The sequence below is a fragment of the Plecotus auritus genome (genome assembly GCF_963455305.1).
Source record: "Plecotus auritus genome assembly, chromosome: 5".
Classification (NCBI taxonomy): Eukaryota; Metazoa; Chordata; class Mammalia; order Chiroptera; family Vespertilionidae; genus Plecotus; species Plecotus auritus.
Window position 1 is genome coordinate 11,125,705 of NC_137776.1, and position 19,908 is coordinate 11,145,612.

At 44.6% G+C, this 19,908-nt stretch overlaps 1 protein-coding gene across 1 annotated transcript in view; it reads left to right on the forward strand.

The window, feature by feature from the left end:
• The window catches only part of KIAA2012, a gene marked incomplete at its 3' end in the record, with an annotated part of 100,196 nt that overhangs the window by 34,522 nt on the left and 45,766 nt on the right, over positions 1-19,908 (forward strand). Inside the window, 1 exon segment of the mRNA XM_080671130.1 lies at positions 13,469-13,545. Within this exon segment, the coding sequence (XP_080527256.1) occupies positions 13,469-13,545 (77 nt within the window).

Genomic DNA, 19,908 nt, shown 5'->3' on the forward strand with positions numbered 1-19,908 from the left:
TTTTCTGCTCAAGTCACCTTTTTTTCTGTTTCCACTTTCAGTTGAGAGGATTAGTTTGGGGAGAGGGTGTGTGTGTGTGTGTGTGTGTGTGTGTGTGTGTGTCATGTATTTTAATTAAGATAAAGCAGCAATTAAGTCCCTGGAGCCTGAGTCACTCCCATGGGGCACAACCCTCTCCCGAGTGCCACTCAGCTCCGGCCGCCTCCCTCATTTTAAGTCAAACTCCCACCGGCACATAAAAAACAGATCCCAGTGTCACATGCCTCAAAGCCTGTCAGCAATGCAATGTGGCTGTTTTCTGGCTTGTGTGCTCTCGGGGAAGAGGCTGAGCTTCCTAGCAGAACACTGTGGTGAATAATGAGTGCTCAGGAAGACCCTGATGGCACATTTCTCGGGAGCTATGAGTGAGGCAAAGGGCAAGGCGGAAGCAGTGATGGAAAGTGTTTGTATAACCCGCCTGTCCCCTCTCCCCCGACACACACCGAGGTTTCTCTTTCATGATGGTCTTAGCCTCTTTTTCCCTCCCAACCACCGAGCACTCAATTCTTTGAGGGAAAATTAACATTCATTATGCAATTTATCTCTCTCCTTTTAATCCAGAGTGTCTGTCTCCAAGGTCCCTTCCTCAATAATTAATGTTTGTTCTCATTTCCCATTCTCCAGAGCATCTATTCTGGAACTGGAGGGTCAACAGTTAACACTAATTATGGCTTCTCCCTCTCTCCAGTGTTGGTTCTCAGAATCCCAAGCCGCCGCACTGAGCCTAAGTGTGTGTGTGCGTGGCTGTGTGTGTTTGTGTGTGCACACCAAGGTGGGAAAGCAACAAAGAGCAGCTTTTCCAAGCCCCACCTCACTGTAGCAAACCAATAACCCAGACATTCATTTCTGGCAACCTCTCTAGTATGGTTATCACCAGTAATGAGACAACGAAGCATAAATACATACGTACGTGTGTTTGGAAATTCATTTTAGTAGGTATTAGATAGATGATGTAGAAATCTTTTGCAGTTTGAATTTTCTATGATTTCCTGGACCTTTTCCTCCCTATTGCTATCTCCTTAATATCTCACCTCTCTCTCTCTCTCTCTCTCTCACACACACACACACACACACACAATTTCCTACTAAAAACCATTCTTTCATTTCCAATCCACTCATCTGATCTCTTTGCTATCTATCCTCCCCGCCCCCCCGCCCCCGCCACACACACACACACACACACACACACACACACACACAACTGTCTTTCTCTGGTCTGACATCCCAGTCCACCAGGGCCATTGATATGGCATTGTTTTAATTAATTTTCATGTGATTGACAAGGACAGCTAGGAGAATAATTCTCACCCATGGTGACTCTAAGAGATCACACACACAAAAATTCATCAGGCCTGTGCAACAGCCTGTCTCTTTGGCTGTAATCAGATGGGCTAGAATCCCTCATGTCTCCCCTGGCCCAACCCTTGTATTCACACTACAGCTGGAGACTGGGCGCCTCACGTGCGCCTGCGTCTGTCATCCCACCATTGCTATGTGCACAGGGCTCTGCGGCACATCTGCTGTGCAAATCTGGGCACCTCCGCGTAGCCTGTGTCAGGCGGTAACTGTTTCATGCTCTTGCTCTGTCAAGAGTTCCCCGCTCAGAAATTTGGCATCATGGTCCCTGCAGGGTTTCTCCCTTAAACATCCTAAATTAAAATATTACTTTCTTCAATGCTTTTAAGCCCTAAGTCCACCCTCGCTCCATGACAGCATCTAGGAATTTTCAAAGCCACCCCATTCACGGCGAGGCTTAAGCATCAAGGCATCCACTTTGTGTTTTCCCCTGTCTTGGGGTAAGGAAAATAGCTTTTTTCAAGACTTTTTCACACTCTTTAGGTAAAACTCTTATTGCGTTTCAGCCTACTGGTATGAATCTGTCAGTTCAAATTTCAGCCATGAAAATGAGGGGTCTAGTATTCAACATCTCCTATAAGTTTAGATTTTCCTCGAAAAGTCACCTGTACTTCTCGTCTGTGTCATTTGACTCACGTACATATTATTTCATACCTAGACCTCCAGAAATACGTGATTTCTTCCCCAATATAGCAATAAGCGGGAAAGAGGGCTCGCTTCATGAGTTACTCAGGGGCAGACCTGTGTATGCTGGTCTGAGTGTAAATATTGGGGGAGGAGAAGTCAGGTTGAACCAGTGCTTGTGCTCAGCTGGCCCAGGAAGGAGACTTTTCAGGGATGTCCTGAGGGTTCTGCAGGTCCGATGCTGCACAATTCTCATTATAATGAGATGCAATTGGCTCCTAGAATTGTGCACAGCTCAGCTTGCACAACCACAAACTGGGAAACTGTCGGAGAGAAAGACTCTCAGGCTTGTATTTTAAATGGAGGACTGAGCCCTGGCTGATTTGCTCGGTGGATAGACCATCGGCCTGCAGACTGAAGGGTCCCGGGTTCCATTCCAGTCAGGGGCACATGCTTGGGTTGCGGGCTCAATCCCCAGTGGGGGGCGTGCAAGAGGCAGCCGATCAATGATTCTCAATCATCATTGAGTTTCTATCTCTCTCTCCCTTCCCTTCCTCTCTGAAATCAATTTTTTTAAAAAATGGAGGATGGAGGCCAGTTCTGCCTCTTCCAGGCTTCCTTTCGTGTTTTGCTTCCCCCCTAGAGGACTAAGCAAAAACTAGGAGTATAGGTTCACTTTGTAGCTCAACCTCCACCCACAGCCACTGCTGCTTCTGCTGCAGACCAGCGGGAAAGGATGATTATGGAGAGACTTTCTCTCCTAAAAATAGTTTTTGATTAATAGCAAAGTGTGTGTGGTCTTCCTTTCTGCTTATTTGGGGATGAGCAGCAATGAATCCTGAGTGAGGGACCTGCTGAAGGAACAGGAAGCCAGGCCGTAGATGGAGGGCCGGAGCCAGAGCTCAGTGAAGGAAACTGTTTTTGCCAGAGGCTGCAAAACTAGAAGAAAAGAAAGGCACAGTCATAGGCTTGCCAATCTCAAAATCCGTCAGCAGAGAAATGCTCGGATGCCTGGTATTCTATATTAGCCTTCCTGCCCTCTCCTTGGGTGGAGAGGCTGGCCATGGTGGGAGGAGTTTCCGTGTCAGTTCAGCCCATTCTCGCTCATTGGTTGGAAATGGGTCAAAGTAGCTCTTAAATACTAGAAGCCTTCAGTAAAGGAGGGGCAGGAGGAGGAGAAGGAGGGGGATCATGATGATAACTACCATTGTTGTCTATCTTTGATATGCCAATCATTGCGCTGAGTGCTTTACACTCATTATTTCACTTCATCCTCACAGCCATGATGTAAGATAAATTCTATTATCTTTATTTTTCTTCTAGGACCATGTAGCTCAGAGAGGTTAAGTAACTTGCCCAAGGTCACACAGCTAATTGGTGAAGCTGAGATTTGAACCTTAAGAGCCTGCATTTTTTACCACTCCTCAGGGTTACTGGTGCTGTCAGTCTACATAGCACGTTTCCATCAGACAATATGTGAGACGTTAGGAAGTTCCTGACTTTAAAATGACCCGCACAAACAAATGACCTCTGTTGTTCTTTTCTGCTGCCAATTTCCCTTAACCAGCATCAGACCCCTTTGTGCGGATAACACTGAAAACGATTTGCAACTTTGAAAGATATGGGAGAAGGAAAGAAGCTGAAAAAAAAAGAATAAATTGTTCAGGAGAACCAAACTCTTGAGACAGATTTTCCAGCAAGATAGGCCTGTTTACAGGGTAGCTCTCCAGACCAAAAATATTCTTCCTAATATGACCAAAATGTTATAACGTCACTTCTACTGTTCTACTATTTAAATCTCACTAGTAATAGACTTATTTTGGATTCAGAAGTATTCTCTTAAAGTACTGATACTGAGAAGCTAATAGTCATTTACACTTTAGTGAAATTTTATTTATTTGCAACCTAGATGAGAACAGCTGTGACGAGGGACTACCATTTCTGATAGGGGTGGAAACAGAAGTGGGTAATTTTAGGGTAAGTAGGGTTTTAAGGGTTGAAACATGTCTGACTGGTATAGTGCCCCAGAGGGCTTAGATTAATAGAGAATATTAGCTATACAGGGAAGGAGGCAGAAGAAGGAGAAAAGTACAGAAAGGGAAATGGTAGAATGCCAACAACAAACTATTTCAGAATTGCCCCATAACAAGCTCTATGTCCAGGGAAAGGAAAGAAAACTTACTCCTGAGGAAGATGGCTGCCGACGGGAAGGCAGACTGCAAGATAGTGTGTGAGTGAGAAAAAAAAGGGAGAGTGTGTGGTCGCACGGGGAGTGTTTGTTGGTGAGGTGAGGGACAGCTATACTCCAGGAGACTGTGGGGGACTGCTGACTGGGCTCCCCTGACTGGGCAACCCCCACTGCTGTTGGGTTACCTCCCAGAGCGACTGGCTCGGACGTGGAGACTGCACCATCTTGAAGGGGAAAGTGGATGTTATTGGGAGCCTGAAAAGCCTGGGGAATCTACAACTACGGCACCCACCAAACAGCTGCGAACCCGAGAACACCACATCGGTCCCCAAGTGGCACAAGCACGCGGATTCAGAGGAGCTCTACACTCGCTCACGGGAAGGTCAGATTTCCCCTGGGTGAGGTCTGTGGTCCCAGCAGGAGAGAGAAACGTGCGCACGGCAGGAGCTGGAGGACCGGGGGAAGTCTGCGCCTAGAGAAATCAGTGGCTGTTGGGGCTGGCGTGAGCTGTGAATGTGGAAGGGGGTCTGCAGAGCTGCTAACAGAAGGGAACTCTAAAAAGCAACCCATTTTGATCTGGGCACAAAAGGACAGCCTAAAAATTTTAAAAGTGGGCCGACTGCTTAAACCCAAGGGGAAAAAAGACTGCACAGACGTGCGCGCAGCCCCGGAGTTCGCACACTTACTCTGATTCTTTTTTTTTTCCCCCTCTTTAAATCCTTGCTTCTGATTACTAAGCCCAATACATAGGATCACCCAATTGGGGACACCCTAAGAGACTACAGGGGAAAGTTGTTTTTCTGGAACCTGGGGATCAGAGCAGGGAATAACCATCAGAGAACCAGCTCTGGGGCAACCCACTCCCCGAAACCGGTATTAAGTGCCACAGGGAAAACAAAACCTAAACACTAGCTAGAGAGGACTTATAGACCCAGAGGTCAATCCAGAAACACTGCCACCCGGGTTGAATCACAAATTGACTCTTGTGTAAACACAAATAAAGGAATAGAAGAAATAAGGACGTACTGCCTGCTTAAAAATCAGGACTGGCTTACAACACTGAGGAGCAGTGGAACGCAGGGAACTTCAATAATGTCCTGACTAGGAAACAGGTGTGCCAAACGGAACAGTAGAGGAAGTGAATGACCTTCACTACTGCACATTTTTATTTTTATTTTTTTCATCTTTTACTTAAGAAACTAAATTTTTTTTCTTTTTTTCTCACTTGATTTTCTTTTTAATTATTACATTTTTATTTTCAATCAGTATTATTACTACTACTATTTTACCTTTTTTTTTAAAGTGTCATTTTATTTTCTCTTTATTTTATTTTGGGATTAGTGTTTTACATTCTATTTTCATCTTTCCTTTAGCATCATTTTACTCTATCGCAACTTTACCTCTATGCCATCACTCTCTTTCTCACTTTTCCCTTTTGTTGTCCTGTTTCTCTTACCCTATTCCTGCTTTAGATTTTCCCTATTCCTTCTTTTTACCCTCTGTTAAAATTTCACCCTACTTATATCTAATTTCCAATCCCCTGCTCCAAGTCCATACACACCTTTTCTTCTCTTTATTCACTATTCAAAATTCTTTTTTCTCTCTCTCCTTTTCTTGTTGTTTCCTTGATTGTTGATTATATCAATTTTTTATGCTTGTTTGTGAGATTGTTTTGCTTTTCTTTTTGTTTTTTTTGTTTTGTTTTTGTTTTTTGCTTCTGTTTTCCCTCACCTCACTCGATATTAGTTGTTGTTTGTAGTTTGTATTCATCTCCAGGTACTTGTTTCTGGCATGTGTTGGGATTAGGGCTGTTCTATTGGAGTTTTCTCCCCATATATATAGTTTGGGGAGACTTCTTCTTTCTTACTCTCTCTTTTCTCTCTTACTTTTTTTTCCTTTACCCAATTTCATTTTTGCACTCCTTTTTTATTTTTTTCTCTTCTCCTTTCTCTCCTATCCTCTAATTCGCCTTTCTCTGGTAGTCACCTTTATTTGGTGTTATTAATATCGTGAATACATTTGTGTTCAGTGCCTTGTGTGTTGTACCTTGTTGTGTTGTATTTTGTGCCTTTAAATCAACGCAGGAGAGAGAGAACTACATAACCAGACACCCGGAGAAGAGAGATCATGGGGAGACAAAGAAACAGCCCCCATATGAAAGAAAAGCAGGCATCACCAGAAAAGGAAGTAAACGAAATGGAGGCAAGTAACCTGTCAGAGAAAGAATTCAGAGAAATGGTCATAACTTGAATGAAAAGAATGGAAGACAAATTCGACAATATGTGTAAGAACCAAGAGGAAATGAAGAACCAAGAAGAAATGAAAAATGACATCGCCACTATAAAGAACTCAATAGAAAGCATCAAGAGTAGACTAGAAGAAGCAGAGGACCGCATCAGTGAGCTAGAAGACAAGATGGGAAAAATACCCAAGCAGAGCAGCTTCTAGAAAAAAAAAAATTAAAAAGCAGGAGGAGAGCATAAGGGAACTTTGGGACAACACGAAACAAAACAACATCCGCATTATAGGGGTTCCAGAAGAAGAGGAAACTGAGCAAGGAATAGAAAACCTGTTTGAAGAAATAATGACAGAAAACTTCCCGATATAGGAAAGAAAAAACCCACACAAATCCAAGAAGCTCACAGAGTCCCAAGCAAAATGAACCCCAAAAGACCGACGCCAAGGCACATTATAATTAAACTGGCAAACACCAACGACAAAGTAAGAATCTTAAAAGCGGCCAGAGAGAGACAGAAAGATACCTACAAAGGATCCCCCATCAGACTAGCAACTGATTTCTCAACAGAAACACATCAGGCCAGAAGGGAATGGAATGAAATATACAAAGTCATGCAAAGGAAGGGTCTGAATCCAAGAATACTGTATCCAGCAAGGCTATCAATCAAAATTGAAGGTGAAATCAGAAGCTTCACAGACAAAAAAGGACTAAGGGAGTTTAGTACCACCAAACCAGCGATGCAAGAAATGCTAAAGGGTCTGCTGTAAAAAAAAAAAAAAGAAAGAAAGAAAGAAAGAAATGGGAAGCAAAGAAGGAACACAGGGGTAAAGAATAAAAATTGTGACAAACAGTACCTATCAATAATAACTATAAATGTAAATGGATTTAATGCCCCAATCAAAAGACATAGGGTAACGGATTGGATAAGAAAACATGACCCATATATCTGCTGTCTACAAGAAACCCACCTCAGAAAAATTATTTTCATTGCTACTTCATAACTGTAATTTTGCTACTGTTATGAATCGTAATGTAAATATCTGTGTCACGACCCACAAGTTGAGAACCGCTGCTGTAGAGCCTAAGACCATTGAAAAACACAGATATTTGCATTACGATTCATTAACAGTAGCAAAATTAAGTTATGAAATAGCAACGAAAATAATTTTATGGTTGGGGGTCACCACAACATGAGGAACTGTATTAAAGGGCCACGGCATTAAAAAGGTTGAGAACCACTGCAAAAAAAAACTCATATCTCTTTGTGTTTAACATCCCCCATTTGTTTTTAGGAAAATGGATATAACACTACTCTGAAAATACTCAATATCCCCTGGAATTGAGTTCAAAGAGCAATTTAAAAACATCTATTCACTGGAATCACCTATAGAGTTTTCACAACTTTTTGTTTTCTTGTTGGTCATTTTGTTTTAATAAACAGTTTCAGGTAAAAAAAGATAGGATTCTAAAAAATCACATAGATGGTGGACATTGGTTATTTGTGGACTTGGAGATTGGTTTCAAATAACTGCAAATGACTTCAGAAGTCAGGAACACATGCAATTTGTCACTTTGCAGAAGCAAGAAGTCAAATCCTAGACATGATGAAGGTGGGAAACAGGAGACCATCACCAAGCTAGTGAGTGTACCCACCCAACCACCCAGCACCCCCATCTCAGTGTTGTGGTCTATATTCATTGTAACATCTGCAATAGCTTTTGTGAAGTTATCTTTTTTTAAAGAAGAACACTGATTTATATATTTTTTATCATTTTTTCTTTTTATATATATTTTTATTGATTTCAGAGAGAGGGAGAGACAGATAGAAACATCAATGATAGAGAGAATCATTGATCAGCTGCCTCCAGCACGCCCCCTATTGGGGATTGAGCCTGCAACCAAGGTATGTGCCCTTGACCGGAATCGAACCCGCAATCCTTCAGTCCACAGGCCGATGCTCTATCCACTGAGCACAACTGGCTAAGGCTATTGTTTTTTCTTAGTGGCCCTTTAAAGAAGGCCAATTGCTGGGGCTGGTGATGGAAGTAAGAGAAAGTGAAGTGGGTTTAACAATTTGATGAGTCTCTGACCCAAAAAAAAAATGCTTTTATAAATTACTCTAATCCTTTGTTTATAGACTCATTTATTTAAAGACTCATCAAGAGTCTAAAGAGTTCCCCTTCTTTTTTTCATTTCTACTTTAGTTTTATTGGGAATATGATATACAAGGGGTATTCACAAAGCTAAGGATCCCTGAAATTCTCAGAATGCGTCGCTCCCAAAGTCGTCAAGATCGGCGGTTTTTTAATGGATGAGATGCACGTGGAATCAGGGCCTTCCTCAAGCAGTGAAGTAGTGCTTGGCACAACACGTGTGAGGCTGACATGTGTGTATGTGTATCACTTACATTTCTCAGCCTGTGAAAGGTTTGGTACATTAATTTTTGTTCTGTCAAGTGATCAAAAAATTATACTTTTCATTAATAACCTATAAATACTGTTTTCTATTTTATCCCCCTCCAGATGTTTATCTTCTCATCAAAGAACCAGGAAGACGTAGAGAATCATGAGGCTTTTCCTCAGGATTTTTTCCTCCTAGTTTCTCTCTTGCTTCTTTCATACATCTCCCTGTGGCCTCAGCATTTCCACTTGCTATTGTCTTAGTTCTCTACCATTTGTCATTTTAAAATTAATGAAGACACCAGTATCAGAATATGTCCAACAGAAAGAATTAGCGAGTCTGTTTTTCAGAGCACATAAAGACTGCTTATTCATTCATTCAATCAATACTAATTGGCCACCTACTAATGCCAAATACAGTGCTAGGCACAAGAATACAGTTGAGAGACAAAGTCCATGCCTTAAAGTAGTGGAGTGTGCTTAGAGCTATGAATGAGCACAGACTGCCTCCAGCTGGAGGTTGAGAAGTGTTTTGGAAGGGGAGGACACTTAGGCAGAATTTCTAAGGATATCTGTAGGGAGTGGCCAAGTGCAGAAGAGGAAAGGAGGCTCCAGGGAAAGAGGCCATATGAAGGTTAGAAAAAAAACGACAGCATGGGAGAAGTGAGAGCAGATTGTCATGCCTGGACCCCACGGAACACGTAGGGGAGGAAGTGGTGAGAAACTCAGCTGGAGGGGTAAGCAAGAACTAAATTATAAAGGGCCATAGCCAGCAACTAAGCAATTTATCCCAAAGGCTTTGAGATCCTGTTTGCACAGGAATTGAATTAACCAGATTTTTATTTCAGAGAAATGATTCTCCCAGCTATGTAAAGAATGGATTGAAGGGGGAAAGACTAGAGGCTGGGAGACCAGATGTCTATACTTGTTTGAGAGCAAGTGAGCAAGAATAATATTTTCTGCACCATTAAGGCCACCACATGAATTAAACGGATTAGCCACTTTGTATGTAGCTCTACCTTCAACCTCTTTTTTAATTCCCTTCTTCCATACATTCTTCCACCAGAGGTATCCTTATTAATCTTATGATATATCTTGATTGGAGGGTTTCTCATGTAGCTGATTTTTTTTGTTATTGCTACACAAGTCAAATTTAAATTCCATCATCTAGTTTGCATTCCATTTGGGGCTTGGTAAAATGCCATGTACCACTGGGCCTCTCCATAAAAAATAATTTATGAACTTTTGAGAGAAGTTGGTGTTCCCAAAGCTAAAGCCAGACCCTTGAGACTGGCTAGCCTTGGTCTACGAAGACGTAAGTAAGTAAAAGAACTGTTATTCCAAATTGGAAGAAAAATATTACTCTTGCATTTATTGCATTTCCATATTTAAATTCAGAATGACTCATATCTTCTAGATCCGTCTAGTTGGCTCCTTTAATAGAGCTCCCTGGGGTATGTCTTTAGCCTGGAGACTTTCTCAGGTCTTGAGCAACTATTTGATATGCCCGTCTCACCCTCCTCATCATCCAGGAAGATTTAAAGAGAAAATGTGTAGCATTAGCAAGGTCTTAAATCTTATCCCAAGAATTTGATAATGACAATACCAAAAGGCCATCTTGGGTCCCAGTCTCCTACATTAAACAAGCAGACTTGAGATTTATTATAAAACAATAAACACCCTATAGGTCATAGACATCTTGAGTTATATCATATGAAATAAGTATTTTTAGATAGCAGTCTTAAGGAAAGGTCAGCTGGGCTATCTATATAAAGGGACCAGAATTATCCTTCCTTTTATGGTTTAGTAGTTTAAACTGGGAAGAATTTCTTTTTTAATAATCTGTAATTTGCATCTTCCATTTCGGACCAAAATAAAAACCATGAAGGTACAAAGGTTGACGTTTAGGCCTCCTCCTATTGGTTTCTGCTGTAAGTCCATGTGCAAAGCTCTGAGAAGGCCAAGTTGCTCCCTGAGATCCGTTTGGCAATGAATAGATCCCTCCTCAATGATGAACCACTGAAAGTGTGGGGGAAGTTCCATGACAGCAGGCTAATGATCAAAGGCTGCTCATGCCTCAGAAGGGTATGTGTGGGAAAAGACCCTAAACAGCTTTAAAGAGGCTCTGCCAGCACCTCCAAAAGCTACTGCCCTTGTGACCACAGAATGTTGGGCCACTTTGGAGCCTGTGGGTCTGAAGTTGTTTCCCAAGCCCTGACACGCATCTATGGAGGAGCCAGGTGGCCCACTTTGCCTGATAAGGTGACCCTTTGGAGTTCAGTTTCCACTCTGATGCCAGATGGGACCCGCCAGAGTAAATAGGACTATCTTTCATTTTTAACTAAAACAGTGAACAACAACTTGGCAATTAAACATAGTCAACATAGGTTTAAATAGAAGGAAATTTTAAGGCATCTTATTCCAGACTAGAATCAGATGCTCTTTCCTGCTATTCAAGTCTTGAGTGTTTGGTGAAGGATCCCATGACTTGAAGAAGGCAGAGGAGGCTTGGGCTGAGACCCCATCTAGGAAGGGTCATCTCTGAACTGCCCGGTTATCTGGTGGGAAGGCTATCTCCTTGCTAAAAGCCTGTGCTTAGATTAATGCGCGCATTTGAAAATCTGCTCAGGCCTGATGGTGGACAGCCAGGGAAGGAAAGTGTTTTCTGTTTATCTCTTTAGTGGCAGAAATGTTCATCCCAGAAAGACCCCGAGTTCCCAGTTTCAGGCCGGCCTGGAAGCTGTGCCACCGTATCTGTGATTGCACACATCGCCTCCGGCGTGATGAAAAAGAGCCGGGTCTGTGTTCACAGCCAGTTGTCTGCATTGGTCAATGAGTTAGTTTCTTCGGCTTGATAACAGGGGTGGATCGTCCCACATTGTTCAGAGAGAAAGCTTTACCAGCCCCATTGCTCTATCTCCCAGGAATGCGGTTTGAGTTGCGTCTCCTCCTCGACAGCTCAGACCTCAGTAAATTATCAGGGTCTTGACCCACGAGATGGCGAAGTCTTAAGCGATTTTTCAGCCTCCTATCTAAAAATGTGTTTACATTTCTTGAACTCTGGCTGACTGATTCATTCTCCTGGTGTTGCAAGAACTTTCCTTATGCGTTAGAATTTATAAGTTTCATTTCTAGGAGACCCATGGTTCCTTTCAAGCCACAGTGAAATGAACCTCATCGCAGCACAGTTCTGCTGGGGTGGGTCTGTCCAGAGGCCAAGCAGCTGGGATGTGGCAAGCTCAAGGGAGGCTAACAGAGGCAGTGCGATGGGGAGGGGAAAGTACACGATGCTAAATCAGGAGATCCGGTCTGGGGCTATTTCAAGGGATGGCCCTGAGCCAATCCCAGGAAACCACGCTCTGGGCCTCAGTTTCCCCAGCTGTTTTCAATTTGTAAACGTTTTAAGTCTGTACAGAAGCCATGTTCAAAGGAGACGGCAGAGGACAGCTGAGAAACAACAGAAAAGGGAAGGTCAGCCCACAAGGCATGGCGGGAGGCTTCAGGTCAAGGAGACAAAGAAGCGGAGTCACATGTGGCCACGGGCTCTTAAAAGAGCTACTTGTGAGCAGCAAGCAGGGAAAGAACTTTTCACTGGACACTCGTCCCCACACGAGAGGCTCAACTCCTTTGACAGAGGAGCCATGCGCCCAGCTAAATTTGTTCCTCACATAAACATCCTTTATAAACATTAAATTTACTTTCTAAGAGGAAGGAAGAAAGCTAAAATAAACCCTATCCCTCTGCAGCTTGGGGTTTAAATCAGGCAATCTTGGGTTAAAACCTCATCAGTGCCCAGCCAGTGGTTGACCTACGAACCAGGAGGTCCTGGTTCAAGACTCCATCGGAATGCTTGCCTGGGTTGCGGGCTCCATCCCCAGTAGGGGGCGTGCAGGAGGCAGCCGATCAATGATTCTCTCTCATCATTGATGTTTCTCTCTCTCTCTCTCCCTTCCTCTCTGAAATCAATAAAAACATGTTTTTTAAAAACACCTCATTAGTTATACAACCTTGAGTCGGTGACTTTACCTTTCGATCCTCAGTTTCCACACCTGTAGGGAGCAGAGATAGCACAACCGCAGAGGAGAGGCGTGTGGATTACACGCCAACACCATGTCTGTCTGTGGGGCACCTGCTCCTTGGGGGGCCCCACTTTGGCATCACACCCCCTCCTCTCCTGTTGCCCCTCCACACTGTGAGGGAAAGGGGACGTCTCTGAACTCTTGATCTGGAAGGTTGCAGAAGCATTTTCCTGCTTCTGTGAAGTGCTATCATACAAAATTTATATTCGGCAGCATCAGCAGATTTTTCCCATCAATATTTCCTTTTTAATTTCAGCTTTATCTGAATCTTAGTAGCACAAAGGATTTAATTTTTTCTTTTAAAGGTCAACCAAAACAAGAAAATAGAAATTTGAATATGTCTTAATGCTATACGTAACATGGTGTTTAGACTGCCTATAGAGGTTATGGGTATTATTTGTTGAGTAAATATGAATGCCATCTGTGTATGTATGTGTGTTTATAATCTTACACATATGAACTAGGTGTGCATGTATATGGCATGTATAAAAATTCATGAGACCTACATCTGACAACTTTGATTCTTTTCTAATTTCTACCACAGCAAACACTGAATCTGGAACCGATCTTCACATGGTCCTTAATGAAACCTCACCTTTGACCCAAAAGCCAGAGAAGCAGGTACAGTAGTGATTTTATTTATTTATTTATTTATTTATTTATTTATGAGACATTGTTGTTGTTTTCAGAGAGGCAGGGAGACGGAGAGAGAAACATCAATGATGAGAGAATCATTGATTGGCTGCCTCCTGCATGTCCCATACTGGGGATCGAGCCCACAACCTGGGCATGTGCCCTTGACTGGAATTGAACCCGGGACCCTTCAGTCCATAGGCCAATGCTCTAACCATTGAGATACCGGCTAGGGCTACAGCAGTGAGATGGGGAGTCAGAATGTTTGGGTTCTTGTCCTGGCTTGCTGTGTGTCCCTAATGAGATGCTTCACCTCTCTGGGCCTCATTTGCCTCATCAATAAAATGAGACAAATGAACTGTAAAATCACAGAGGTTCCTTAACTCATAGACTTGGAATGTTTTGTCTGGCTCTTCGCGTTCATGAATAAGCGGAATGGGCTTTTCCCTCAGTTCTGCCACACCAAAAAGGGAACAAAGAACAAAGAGAGGTGCCATCCATAGAGGCTGGAAGCACTAAGACTTCGTGGCGATGGGCCCATTTTTTCCACTCCAATTCTCATTCCTAATGTGGAGCGGGGGAAATAGAGCTATCAAGAAAAAAAATACAAGGATACCTTAAAGAAAGGAGAAAAGGGCTGCATCCGGATGGGTTAGGAATATCTACTAGTGATTCCCAGGCATATGTTCACAAATAGTTGCAATTTTGTTCCTTCGTTTGAAGCTTTGAGGCTGGAACTGTCTTCCAACTCTCTCTGGAGAGACAACTCAGGGGAATTCCTGCTGCTGCTCAGGGTTCCCAGGCCCTGACGCAGGAGCAGCCCAGCTCCCTCCTCGCAGGTCCGTCCCTGGTGTGACAGCCCGGGAGGCAAGGACGTCCCTGGTGTGACAGCCCGGGAGGCAAGGACGCTTGGTCTCTCTTCTCTCTATCTCCCACTCCCTGCCCCAGCCCGACTTTCGCCTCTTCCCTCACACTCATTAAAAAACAACCTTAAATATACATTTTAATAGACTTTTTTAAATCTGATAAAAGTCATTTTTGTTTTCATCTGTGCGACTAGCTGGCTCTGTGGAAGGACCTGAACTTTCCCTGTTAGACACCCAGGCCTGGGTCAGGCCTCTGCTGAGCCATCCCTTCCCACCACTGAGGAACCACAACCAACGTTTGCTTTTTTTTTTTTTTTTTTACATTCCCACTTTGAAGAAACTTTATACGGGATCGAGAAGCTTTTCTTTTTTAAGAGAATCTGTAACTATGGAAAAGATAACATGCTATATATTTTCTTAAAATCTATTTTTATTGATTTCAGAGCAGAAGGGAGAGGGAGAGAGATAGAAACATCAGTGATGAGAGAGAATCATTGATCGGCTGCCTCCTGCACACCCCCTACTGGAGATCGAGCCCACAACCCAGGCTTGTGCCCTTGACCGGAATCAAACCCGGGACCCTTCAGTCCGCAGGCCAATGCTCTATCCACTGAGCCAAACTAGCTAAGGCCATATGCTCTATTTTGGTAATTCCACAACTCCAAAGGCCCTGCAAATACCTCACATACCCTAAACCAGTGGTCGGCAAACTGCGGCTCGCGAGCCACATGCGGCTCTTTGGCCCCTTGAGTGTGGCTCTTCCACAAAATACCACGGCCTGGGCGAGTCTATTTTGAAGAAGTGGCGTTAGAAGAAGTTTAAGTTTAAAAAATTGGGCTCTCCAAAGAAATTTTCATTGTTGTACTGTTGCTGTGTGGCTCTGTTGACTAATGAGTTTGCCAACCACTGCCCTAAACACACTCCAAATTCACCCAGCCCCATGGCTGTGTTTCAGGAGAACTAACATCGCCTGCAATGAAAGAGGGGCTCAGTCCTGTCATATTAAGTCCTAGACTGCATTGTTAACCTTGAGTCAGAGGCACACCAGGCCGAGGGCCTGACACTCTAACCCTGGGGTGGCCCGTGAGGCTGAGGCAAAACCAGCTGCTCTGAGAACTTCACATGCCTCCTTCGTGAAAAGCGGGGGGTCGTTCCCCCCAGAGCCAGTTGCCTTCTTTCCTCTAGCAGCAGCCGCCAAAAGGAAAACCGCTTAAGGAAAAGTCTAGGGAGCCCCATCAGCCCTCAAACACAGAGAAGATGGAGGTGGAGTGGGGGTGGTATCCTCCCCGCCCCCCCTTACTTCTTGAGGCTAATGGCCCTTTATTAGATTAATCACTGACTTCGATTTTAACTACTTCCTCAGCCTACTCCATGTAAACGACTAATTTCGAGTTACTATAAAGCATCTGGAAAGGATTTAGAAACAAATTTCTGCCCAGCAGATTTCAGTTACGTACCTTGATGGATTCCGCTCACTGTCGCCTTCCACTCTGAAGCAGGCTAGGGGGGCTATCACACAAAATTGATCTTTATCAGCATCAGCAGTTTCTGCTCTTCCTTCCTTTCCTCGAATTCCCACTGACTCATCCTCCCCCTCCTTCACTAGGGTCTTCCCATATTAGGAGTTCAGTCACATAAAATGCTTTTACATTTGTATCACGGTGCTGGCTGCAAGGGGAGAAAAAACCCCACAGGTGGGATATGTTGGCATCCCCACGCTTTAGGGAGAAGTCACAGACCCAGAGCTGGGAAATAACTCCTGAGGGGTGGGTAGGAGAGAAAGCCAGCGGGTGCTTGGCAGACGTGACTGGGTTCATGGATGTACCCGTTCCGGAGGCTGCCTCCGGATGCCCCCTACTGGCTGGATTTATTTTATTTTTTTAAATATATTTTTATTGATTTCAGAGTGGAAGGGAGAGGGAGAAAGAGGTAGAAACATCAAGGATGAGAGAGAATCATCGATCAGCTGCCTCCTGCATACCTCACACTGGGGATGAGCCCACAACCCAGGCATGTGCCCTGACCTGGAATGGAACCGTGACCTCCTGATTCATAGGTCGATGCTCAGCCACTGAGCCACGCCGGCAGGGCGGTACTGCCTGGATTTAAATGCCTCTGCTGTGCGTTTCCTAAGTGGGGTCTGCGCTGGGAAGGTGGCAGCAAGATTTGGGGCTCCTGCCTCCAATACACGGGATGGCAAATCGTGGGCCTAGCTCCTGAGACACCCCTCCACACCTGGCGACGGACCAGGGCCTCGCAGGTACTTCCATAAATAGAAATGAGAGGAGCAACTGACATCAACCACTCCCTAGGAGTTGGAGGAGGGGGGGTTGAGCCGGGGGATGGAGGGGGCAGAAAACTACAAGGGGAAATGTGGAGATGAAAAGAGCAATGAAAAAAGGAAAAGGAGACAAGCAGACGTGTTTCAACTCCAAGCTCCCACTTCCTCTTTCAAATGAACGGCCTCCCCACTGCGAACAGAATCAAGTATTTATAAGGCATTTTTTGCATATTAATAATAGCTGCAGATGGAGCGTTGCCAGTTCTGAGGTCCTAAAGGTATGGTGCCCTTTTTTAATGCGGGTCCTTCAAGCTCCTCACGGAATGTGATAGTCTCCTTCACATTTATTCCCCTTCCTGCCTTGTGGCAGCTCCTAAGGCCTTTCATTTGATTAAGAAAAGTTTCGTGCCTGGGATATGGTCAGAGCCCAGTGCGGTTCCTACCTGGTGGCTGACATCAATCGCCAGCGACGGTCCCCCTTCCCCAGGGCCTCTCTGTGCAGAGGCTGCAGTGTGGGTGAGGTGACCAGCACCTAACAAGAGTATTGAAATTGTAAATGAAAATTCTAGGAGGAAACATTAACATACCTATGCTGTGGCGGGGGCGGGGGGGAGGATGAAAGTAAAACTTTTTAAGTTTAAAAATAATTGCATTCACTAAAACAGCATTATTTTCTACTAGAGGCCCGGTGCACGAAATTCATGTGGGGGGTTGGGGGGTGTCCTTCAGCTCAGCCTGCACCTTCTCCAATCTGGGACCCCTCAAGGGATGTCCGACTGCCCGTTTAGGCCCGATCCCAGTGGGGGCAGTTGTGGGCAATCAGGCCAGCAGGGGAGGGCAGTTGGGAGGGACCAGGCCTGCAAGGGAGGGCAGTTGGGGGCGATCAAGCCTGCTGGGGAGGGCAGTTAGGAGTGATCCGGCCGGCAAAGGAGGGAAGTTGGGGGTGACTAGGTCTGCAGGGAAGGGCAGTTGGGGGGGACCCGGGCCTGCAGGGGAGAGCAGTTGGGGGATCGGGCCTAAACGGGCAGTCAGACATCCCTCTCACAATCCAGGACTGCTGGCTCCCAACTGCTTGCCTGCTTGCCTTCCTGATTGCCCCTTACCGCTTCTGCCTGCCAGCCTGATCACCCCCTAACCACTCCCCTGCCAGCCTGATCGATGCCTAACTGCTCCCCTGCCAGCCTGTTTGCCCCTAACTGCCTTCCCCTGCAGGCCTGGTCACCCCTAACTGCCCTCCCCTGCATGCCTGGTACCCCCAACTGCTCTCCCCTGCAGGCCTGGGTCCCCCCCAGCTGCCCTTCCCTGCAGACCTAGTCACCCCCAACTTCCCTCCTCTGCTGGCCAGGTCACCCCTAACTGCCCTCCCCAGCAGGCTTGATTGCCCCCAACTGCCCTCCCTTGCAGGACTGGTCCCTCCCAACTGCCCTCCCCTGCTGGTCTGATCACCCACAACTGCCCTCCTTTGCAGGCCTGGTTCCTCCCAACTGCCCTCCCTTGCTGGCCATCTTGTGGTGGCCATCTTGTGTCCACATGGGGGCAGGATCTTTGACCACATGGGGGTAGCCATCTTGTGTGTTGGAATGATGGTTAATTTGCATATCACTCTTTTATTAGATAGGATACTCAGTAAAGATCATGTTCAATTTTAAAAGGAAAACATTGAGAACCCAGAAAAATAAGCAAAAGGCAAACAATGAAACAGTGATAGAAAGCAAGTATGGAAAAATATTCCTCCTGAGTGGCACTTTAAATGCAAATTGAGGCAAACTGGAGATCAGTGCTCTATTTGAGATGTGTGTGTCCTCTCGCTTTTTTAAAAGGCAACACCCAGTACTGCCAAGGTTTGGGTAAAACCTGCACCCTTCTGGTGGGGTGTGATTTGTTTCCATCCATGTGTAAAACAAAAAGGCAATATGACTTGTGAAAACCTAAAAAAATATTTATAGCGATTGATTCGGTGTTTCTGACTTCTGGGAATTTATCCTAAGGGAATAATCCAGCAGAAAAAAAGTGAGTGAAGATGTCTATTGCAGCATTATCTATAATAGAGAAAGATGAGAAACAGCCTACTAATAGGCCAACTTCGGAGAGTTAACTGTGACATACCCCTCTTATGAGGGGTTTAACTCAGGCATTAAAAAACAATGCTTGGCCCTAACCGGTTTGGCTCGGTGGATAGAGCGTTGGCCTGCGGACTGAAAGGTCCCAGGTTCGATTCCGGTCAAGGGCATGTACCTTGGTTGTGGGCACATCCCCAGTAGGAGGTGTGCAAGAGGCAGCTGATGTACCCCGCATTTTATGTGACTGAACTTTCTCTCTCATAGATGTGTCTAACTCTCTATCCCTTTTCCTTCTTCTCTGTTAGAAAAATCAATAATATATATATATATATATATATATATATATATATATATATATATATAACAACAATGCTTGTTCCAACTAGAAATTGTGATTTAATACTAATGGTATGAAACAGGGTTTCTTAACCTCAACACCACTGGCATGTGGGGCCAGTCTTTGTTGCTTGGATTTCCCTGTACATTGTAGGTTATTGAGCAGCATAGCATCCCTTGCCTCTACTCACTAAATGCCAGTAACACACTCCCAGTTGTGACCATCAAAAGATGTCTCCAGACCTCGCCACATGTCCCCTGGAGGGCACATCACAGCCAGTTGAGAACTACCAATTTGATTTTAAAAACGGAAGTCAAAGTGATATCAACCATGACTGCTGCAATATGTTTTAAAACTGTATGTATAGCCCGGCCAGCGTGGCTCAGTGGTTGAGCATAAACCCATGAACCAGGAGGTCGCTGTTTGATTCCCGGCCAGGGCACATGCCCAGGTTTTGGGCTGGATCCTCAGTAGGGGGCGTGCAGGAGGCAGCGATCAATGATGCCCTGTCATCATTGATGTTTCTGTCTCTCTCTCTCTCCCTTCCTCTCTGAAATCAATAAAAATATATATCTTTAAAATGAATCTATAAGGAAAAGACTTGCATATAACACATCCAAAAAAAGTGCAGTCATGCTAATTTGAAATTAGGGATGTGTTGGGTTGAGGTTTTTTTTTAGTCTGTCTGCCTGTTTTTCATTTTTTCAAAATTCTCCCTGTAAGAAGGAAAAATAGACCATGAGGACACCTGGTTTTAAGTCTGGCTTACCATGACCGAGGGGTCACAGAAAACAAGTGTACAGAAAA